Source organism: Equus przewalskii, chromosome 4 (assembly GCF_037783145.1).
Source record: "Equus przewalskii isolate Varuska chromosome 4, EquPr2, whole genome shotgun sequence".
Taxonomy (NCBI): domain Eukaryota; kingdom Metazoa; phylum Chordata; class Mammalia; order Perissodactyla; family Equidae; genus Equus; species Equus przewalskii.
In genome coordinates this window covers 22,571,107-22,580,572 of record NC_091834.1, presented here as the reverse complement: position 1 = coordinate 22,580,572, position 9,466 = coordinate 22,571,107, and the positions used below count along the sequence as shown (strand labels likewise).

The 9,466-nt window shown below is 41.0% G+C and overlaps 1 protein-coding gene across 1 annotated transcript; it reads right to left on the bottom strand.

Moving 5' to 3' along the window:
* Positions 1–7,614: 7,614 nt before the first annotated feature.
* POM121L12 (POM121 transmembrane nucleoporin like 12) lies at positions 7,615–8,964 on the bottom strand. Its single transcript, XM_008507049.2, has one exon. It carries the CDS (start codon positions 8,800–8,802, stop codon positions 8,050–8,052), a length of 753 nt encoding a protein of 250 aa, XP_008505271.2. The 5' UTR covers positions 8,803–8,964; the 3' UTR covers positions 7,615–8,049.
* Positions 8,965–9,466: the final 502 nt, after the last annotated feature.

The window sequence follows — 9,466 nt, the reverse complement described above, 5'->3', positions numbered from 1 at the left end:
TGTATTCTCTATGTGTCTATAACACTGGTGACCTGTGGATTTGCCTTCAGTCATCTACTTTCCCTTCACTTAGCTCTTGAAAGAAAAACCCACATGCCACCTCTGACTAGAGTTGGTTTTGTTTGAGAAATTCGGGCAATTCTTTTTAAATCTTATTAAGCACGCTCTTACAGGCTTAGCTGGCATGAGCAGGCGTTACGTTTGCTGTAAAACCAATCTCTTCAAGATCCCTGCAGGCCAGGCACAGAGGTACAGCAGAATCAAAGATAGAATGAGAACTTCCTTTTATTTATTGATTTATTTTATTGAAGTCATATTGATTTATAATATTATATAAATTTCAGGTGTACATCATTATAGTTCAACTTCTCTATAGACTACATCATGTTCACCACCAAAAGTCTGGTTGCTGTCCATCATTGGACAAATTAGCATGCCCGTTACCCCTTTCACCCTCACCCACCACCATCCCCCAACTCAGATGTGGAAGATAAAACAAGAGCAGCAACAAATAAACATACAGATACAGAGAACAGAAGGATAACTCCTCATGAATAAAAAGAATAGCACAATTTCATCTGTCCATTCTTCTTCTTTTTTCATTCTGCCTTCAAGCAAACTGGCCTACGCTAAACTACCCTATGTGCCTAAAGAAACAAGTGAGTCTATCAGTTTAAATTCCTTGTTACTTGATGACATAATACAGCCCTCCAATGAAGGTATTCTTGTGGAGCTGACCTTTTTCTTCTATCGCAGCCACACAGGAGCAGGAATGATAGCTACATATGTTTATTGATAACTATATAGATATCAATGGACAAACCTCACTAGCTACATATATCTCTAGCTATGTGGATGTTGACTCATTACTGGGTACAGGCACGTATATACTATTGCATTTCATCTTTAGCATGCTGTAAATTGAATAATATTAGACCTATATTATGGATGAGGGACAGGAGACATAATTAACCAAGTCCAAATCTTTTTGTTTAATCATTAAATATGGCTGAATGTTCTCTGGGATGCATCCATCCTTTGATTCTCTCTCCCACCCCCACATCCGCCCCCACACAACACAACTCATGTAGCTCTCTGCATTCCCATGTATCTCTTCCAATTCTGGAATTATCCAGTGACGATCCCTACATGAATGCCTCATAAGAACCTCAGACTCCACTGCCCTAAATAAAAGCATCAAGAGTTCTGTTTTATTCTTTCCACTTCTAGTTGGACCACTCGATCGAGTCCATATCCCTGATGTATGCTCAGGGTACATAACTTGCTCTGTCTTAACAGTGTGCACATAATTTATCATTCAAACAGAGACTGTTGCACTAAAGGGGGAAAAATCCGTCAGGTAAGCAAGGTCACCTGAGACTGTCCCAGAAAACCATCATATATTAAACTGGTCCAGCTCAGGCATATGGAATTATAATTTGTAAAGCCCACACCACTCACCCTCACCCCAACAGCTCTTTAAACTTTATACGGTTCAGAATTATGTTCTTTTCCATTTTTTCTCTTTTCCTGTCCAAGTCATTTTTTTTCCACTTCTACTTATCCTAGAAATTTCAGGGTTTTTTTCTAAATTATGTACAGCAAACAACTTTCTCATATATTCTATATGTTCACATAGAAATTTGTGCTTGCCCTTATAAAAAAATTTATCAAACTGTATTGAATTCTCTTGCTTCTAGCTATTTTCCTACTAATCTTTAATTTCCTTGGCGTCTCAGTCATCATCATTTCGCTAGTGCCTAGGAAAATACTTGGATCAATACAGACCTTCAGTAAATACTTTAGACATGCTAAATGAATGTGAGACTGACAGCAGTCAGGCTGATACAATTGCCCAGATACTTGAACTCCCTTTCAATCTATTTAAACTTCAATTCCTCTACCAGGCTTAATACAATCCTGTGCTAGGCTGGCTTTTGTTTTTGTGCCACCCCGTCAATGGTAATGCATTATTCTCTCACTCTTTCCACTTTCCTTCTCATGCAGCAGCATCACTCATAAAGTGAGGTTGCATTCATACTGAAACAAAAAGAAAGATGTATTTAATATGCATAACACAAACACACACAAATGTGATCATAGTTTTTAAATCTATATTTTAACCCCAAATTTTTAACCATGGAAGGATTTTTGTAGTATCTTCCTCCTCCAACATATTTTGAACTCAATATAACTTTTTAAAATGTTGTCTTACCTAAAGGAGCATTTTACAAAATTTCCAAGGTCATGAGAAATGAGAAAAGACTGAGAGACTGTCCCTGGTTGGAGGTGTCTAAGAAGAGACGACGATTTAATACCATAAGGTACACTGGATCGGATCCTGAGACAGCAAACACATTGATGGAAACACTCACAAAATCGAAATAAAGTCTGTAGCTAAGTTTACAATACTATACCAATGTTACTTTCTTAATTTTGATAAACATTCCCTGCTCTGGGAGATGTTAACATTAAGGGATGCTCAGTGAAGAATAAGTGTTTAGTCTTCTGTAAATCTAAAATTATTTCAAAATAAAAAATTAGAAAAGTTATGGGTTACCATTTTTGCTTCAAGGTTATGGACGGCCACCATTGGCCAAATTACAGGACTGGACACTGGACAAGCCACACTGGACAAGCCACACAGGAGTGAGAAAAACAGAGCGGAACACCACCTAGAGGCCTAGGTCAGAAGAGTGTATGAATGAATGGTGGCGTTCACTTGTAAAGCAGAGTAACTGTAACTAGAGTCAATTACCAGGAGGCAAAACAAGGGACACCCACGCCCTAGCAGGAGAACATTTGCTAAAATCTGGACTCAAAACCTCAAGATTAAGTTACTGGACCTGGGATAAGAAATAAATTTAAAAGCAGACCCTCTGGAGCAACTTCCCTGGATAAGGTTTGTTTACATCAGTCCCTCTCTGGAAGAGATATGTTCTAACTCTGGAGGACACATGGACTCACCTTAAAGGTGTGGCTTTCTACTTTTTCCCACAGATCATGCTTTCTTTATTCCTTTTGTATACATTTTGTAATTTGACTATCTGATATACGTCTCACTGATCTTCTGTGATTTTAGAGAAGACAAAATACAAACAGAAATGAACTTTACTGCTGAGCTCTCCCTGCTGATGATCTTAAGGTGGACCACTCTCCATGTTTACATGTTTGTCAATTAACAATGATGCAGAACTGCTGCTGGGCATAAATGGATAAGGAAAGATAGAAACTCAAGAGAAAGCAAGGCTGTATTCCATAAAAAGACTATTGAATTAAATTGCACCTTCAAAATTATGCATTCCAAACATTTTACTTTATTGCTTTAAATAATCCTTTTTTGAAAGTTTAATAAAAAAATTTATTCAGCATAACATAGCCTGTGATGTGAGCTATTATCATAATTATTATTTTCCGAAATCAGGAAATGTTGAGGGTTATAATTGCTTAAATGATTTTTATTACTTTTGCTATTCAATATAATAATTTCACATTCTCTTAGAGAAATGTCATATATTTAACTAGGAACATCACATTTTAAGTGCATATGAAAGGCAATTTTTGATATGAAACATTTTTACATTTTTCTAAAGTATAATAACACTGTTTTTTAGAACTTCTGTTTTTCTAGAGAATGCGGGGATATAAAAATTCTGCAAAAAAGAAGAGAGCCTTGTACCTTTCTGAAAAAAAACACAGCCACAAAAGTCTGCCTATTTATGATGTAGGTAATACTGAGATTTGCTCTATGGTCACCGGTGTAAAGACTGAGTGTATTATAGATCTATATCCAAATATATATGCAGCTAAAGATCAGAATGTATTTACACATGTACATATAAGAACACAGGTACATAATCAGCACTTAATTCTCCTTTGCTACAGGCTCTCTTTAGTATTCCAGTACCTTTATACTCCTATCAATTTAATTACATTTTTACATAAATTCAGTCGAGTGTGTTACCAAATCAGTCCATGACACACTTTATAATGATGTATTTCATCTAATAATTTCATAGAAGAATGAAATGTAAGTGCAGAAAGAGAGCTTTTGTTTCTTTAAATCCAACTAATAGTTTGGAAAGATTTGAGTTGTCCAAAACAATTCTCCTGCATTAGATGTGAGCAAATTATCTATAAAGCACTGGGAAAAACCTACAGGTAATCTGAACCTAAAATCTGGCTTCACTTAAAGAAATCAAAACAGGAGATAAAAGATGTTATATCATGGATATGGTTCATGTAGAAATCCAATTAGCAGACTCTCATGCAAAGGAAAATCTGAATTATCATAAAAAGTTTGGCAAATACATACACATACACATTAAAAGTTTAAACAATGTTACTTTTGTGATTCCTCTTTTTAAGCAAAATTTTTCATTTAACCCACCAAAACAGAGCAACAGAGAGAATTGTGTGTGTGTCTGTGTATATACAATTATATACATATAGTTATATATTGAGATGGATATTAGCTTACCTTGTCTTTTGCAATGATGGGTTAAATAGAGTTTGTATGTAAATTTCTCTAAATAACTAGAACACATTTGAATATTTTTATGTTTATTAATAATTTAAATTCTTACATGAATTGTGTGGTTACATTTTTTAAAATTCCTGTTTTCAAAATTTAATTGGTTTAAACTATAATATTTTAACCGATATTAACTATTATATTCCAAAAGAATTTAACAAACAGGGAAGAAGAAAGGGAATCTGGGTGTGTATTAGTCAGGGTTCTCCTGAGAAATAGAATCAATGTGTGAGAGTCTGTGTGTGTGTGTGTGTGTGTGTGTGTGGAGAGATTGATTGATTGATTGATTGGTTGATTATAAAGAATTGGCTCATGTGAATACAGAGCCTGAGAAGTCTCCCTACCCTCTTTAATCTTGGAGGCACTGACCCTCAGCTGAAGAATAGCCACTCTTTCTCTAGCATTTCAAGACCCTCACAGCTTGGACAAGAGAGCAGATGCCCTTCTTGCTCATGTTTTCTGCTTCCAAACTATTATTTCTCTTTGCTTTTTCAAAGATCCCCGTTACTTTAAAACTCATGGATGTTAGGAACCAGGTGCTCCTCTTCTCATTCTTATTCTTCCTGCTACCTTGCTACTGGCTCCCCTTCTACCCCCTGATCTTCATTCTTAGCCCTCATTCTTACCTCATTCTCATACCTCTGACTCTCGTCATTAAACTTTTCAAATACCAAATTCAAAAAATTCACTTTCCACTCTGCCCTCCTACCTTGCTTGTTTTAGTTACCACTACATGACAAATTTTCAGCTTCCTCAGTTAATCTAATAGTTTGTTCTTCCCATAGTTTCCATTATCTATCTCCCTTATCAATTTCTTGCTTAACCAGTTAGATTCCATGATCCAAACTAAAATTACTCCTTTAAAAACACTCTGTGATGGTTAATTTTAAGTATCTACTTGACTGGGCCGTGGTCCAGATATTTGTTTAAACTTTATTTCTGGGCGTATCTGTGAGGGTGTTTCTGGATGAGGTTAACATTTGCATTGGTACACTGTGTAAAGCGGATAGCCCTCCCCTATGTGGGCAGGGCTCGTGCAATTGTTGAAAGACCCAAACAGAACAAAAAAGCTTAGTAAGAAAAAATTCTCTCTCTCTGCCTGCCTGTCTCTGAGCTGGGACCAGTCTTCTGCCTTCAGACTTAGATTGGAGCTTATGTCATCAGCTCTCCTGGGTCTCAGCCAATTCTTTATAATCAATCAATCAATCAATCTCTCTCTCTCTCTCTCTGCACACACACACACACACACACACACACGCACAGGTTTTGTTTCTCAGGACAGCCCTGACTAATACAGACCATAACTCCCTTGCTGCTTCCTTATTTATTAAATTCTTTTGGAGCATAATAGTTAATATCATATTGGTTAAAATATTATAATGGTTAAAACCAATTGTGTATTCAATCCTCATTTATACTAGTTCAAGTAAAATAAAATTTACAGAAAATTACCTAATCATTTTTCCCAGTTCCCTATTTAGTTTAAGAACGCAAGTCTGCAATGGGCCCTTGATATTTTCTCATAATCCTATTACATTTTCTCACTCTGTTCCTTTTCCCACTCTTAGAATTCTATCTCACATCTTCAACTCTTTCCTCAAACTTCAAATATTTCCCTCCTCCCCCTCTCTGCTGATAGTCTGGTTTTGCACTTCACCGATAGCGTGGGAAAAAGAGAACAGATGTCCTTCACACCCCAAGTCCACCACGCTGGCCCTCTCCTCCCACAGATGCTGCCCACTCCTGACCCCTGTGGTTATCATGGGTCAAGTGTCTGTGTGCCACCCCACCCTCCACCAGCACCTAAGAGCCCATCCCTCCAGAGCTTCCTGAAGAACACTTTACTGCTGAAACATCTTCCCTAACCTTTCTTAAAAGAACATTTAAAAATAAAATTAAACTTTCTCCAGCATTCCCACTTACCTGCTTTACTTCGAGACTGAATAGCTACCAAATGGTTTCCCCAGCCCTGGCTCCATGCCCACCCCTCTAGTGTCTTCCAAATCAATTCAGGCTTTTACCTCCAACGCTCTAGAACAATTTCTCCTCTTAAAGTCAGTGATGGAACATCTCTTTTCTTATCTTCTCAGCAGCAGCCAACACGGTTGATAAATTCCACCTTCTGGGATTCTCCCCTCACTACCCCTGCTGCTTCTGACTTCTCTCCCACCTCAATGGCTGTTTTTCCCTCAGACTTTTTCTCTCCTTCTCTTTTTTTCACCCTCTAAAATTGGAGCACTCCAGGGTTCAACCTTAGCCCTCTTCTCTATCTACATTTTCTGCATAAATGGTCTCATACAGGTCATGGTTTTAAGCACCACATATGTGTTATAAATGAGCTCATACATTCAGGACTTCTAAATTTACGTCTCTAACTTCAAGCTTTCCCATGATTTCCAGATCCACATTTTCAACTGCACAAGTGACACCTCCACCATGATAACAAATGTGTGGGTACTCGAGGACACATAACCAAAACAGACTTCTTGATTTCTCCAAATATTTTCTCTACTGGTGTTTCTCATTTCAATAAATAGCACTATCATCGTGCAGTTTCTTGAACCAATAAGCTAAGACTCTTGGTTTCCTCCACTTTGCTAATGCTATCATCCAGTGTCCTAATGAGTCCCATGATAACCACCTTCAAAACATACCCTAAGTTCATGTGCATCTTTCATATGCATCACTTCCCTTTCAAACCAAACCACTCTCAACTCCTGCTTCAAATACAGTATTGAGCTTCTCTTTTTCTGTTTCAATTACTCCCTCTGGATAATCCACTCTCCACACAAGAACCAGAATGATTTGTTTAAAAATATCAACCTGATTAGTGTTTTCTCACCTAAAACCCATGATTCTTAGAATAAAACTCATACTCTTCGCCATGGCCCCAATGCCTTGTGTTACTCCATCAGAGTCTGTCTCTAACCTCCTATTATCTTCTCCTGCACTACTCTCCAGCTATACTGGACTTCTATGCGGATCTCAAACAAATAAAAATTGTTCCCAATGTAGAGTCTCTGCCCTTGCTCTTGCTCCTCTGGAACACACTTTCCCTTTATTTTTGCATGAAAAGCTCCTTTTTGAATATCAATATTGTTTTTAATGAGATCAAATATTGAACTATGCAAACTGGGCTAACAGGGAGGTGGGGAAGAAGCATGCCTTCCGGAAAAGCAAGGGGAAAGGCAGGAAGGAGTGGGCAGGCAGGGGAGGCAAGGGTTTTGACATCAACGATCTTCCGTGAGGGCTCTAGAAGGACAGGCAGTCTTGGGGGTTGGCAGGTCTGCGGGCTGTAGCGATACTATGTCGGGGTCCCATGCTTGGGTCAGTAAGATGAGAGCAGATATGTAGGTTTGAGTCTCAGGAGGTGGGGAGCAGGGCCCTGACTCTTAAGAGTCAAAGGGGTCAGCAGGATGGGCATCCTCAGGAGCGAATTAGACCCTACTGGCACCGCTCTTGTGCACTGGAGGTCGGCCTGAGACCCCAGGAGAGCTGCATCTTCTCCCAGATCTCTAGCTGAGGATTTGTGGCATGCACTGACCTGTCCCGGCAGTAGGGGGGGCGACAGACAGAACATCAAGCCTGGGATCAGCGTTCTCCTTGCAGACGTTGTAGTTGCAGGAGAGGAGGCTTCTGTTCAGAGGACCTGGCCTGGGCACAAAGGAAGGGACCACTCCATTTTTGATCAGGGGCTTGAAGGCCGATGGCTTGGGCTCTTTGTTCCGCCCCCTGCTCGTTGTGCTCTCTGGAATCTCAAACCAGAGCGGCCCATCAAACTTCCTGTTCCCCTTCTTGCATTGGCTAAGTGCCCTCAGCACGGTCTCCTTGGCACAGGGGTTTGGGCGCTCCTCGGAGGGTGGACGGCCTGCAGAGCGGACTCCCGGACCAGAGGACGCCCCGGGGCTCCCACTCCGTTCAGGAGGCGTGATCTTGATGGTCACGGGGCTCCAGATCCGTCTTGGGTGCCGGGCACTCCAAAGCCACCGTTTCATGTAGCTCTCCCATGCACCGGAAAGATCCGGCCCCATGATGGTCTTGGGGGGCAGCTTGGGAGGAAGACGCCTCCAGGCCTCAGGGACGATCCTCTGGGGTTTGGCGGGGTCCCAGTCTGGCGGCATCTCGGGGAAGGGTCCGGTACGGAAGCAGCGCCCACTGTGGAGGCGCCGCAAGCCGTCCTGGGCCGGGGCGGGCCGGGACCTCGGCGTCCGGCGCCCCTGGGCGAGAGGTGGCGGCGCGGAGTTGGGAGTGGTCAGGTAACTGCCCATGGGAGCGGGTGGCCTGGAGTGGAGTGTGTGGAGTGTCTAGGAATCAGGCCTCTAGAAGTTCTTGATGTCGCTGGACATGGCCGCAGGCAAAGCGCCCAAGGCTGAGGTGACCGTTGGCAGCTGGGTGCAAGGGAAGAGCGCGGGCGTTGGCGCTCGCGAACCCTCCACATCCGGGCCCCGTGCGTCAGGTCTGCGCAGCGGCAGCCTTCGTGCGCAAGGTTATCTAGAGCCTGTGTTCTTCCCACCGCTGGTACCAAGAGTTTGTCTCTGGAGAGGGCTGTAGGAGCTCAGTTTCTCCTTCTCTCTCTCAACATCTGTACTGCGATATCATCCACATACCATACGTTTCACCCATTTCAAGTGTACAGTTCTGTAGCTTTTAGGACATTCACAGCTATGTGCATCTATCACTGTAGTCAGTTGGAAAACATTTTCATAGCTTCAAAAAGAACGTCTGTACCATATAGCGGCCACCTTACCATTCACCTTCCCTTCCAGCAGCCCTTAATGACCACTAATCTACCTTCTCTTTATATATAGGTTTCCCTATTGTGGACTTTCTTATAAATAGAATTATATATAGTCTTTTGAGACTGGCTTCTTTCACTAAGCATAAAATCTTCAAGATCCATTCGTGTTGCAGCATGTGGCAGCTCTTCATTCC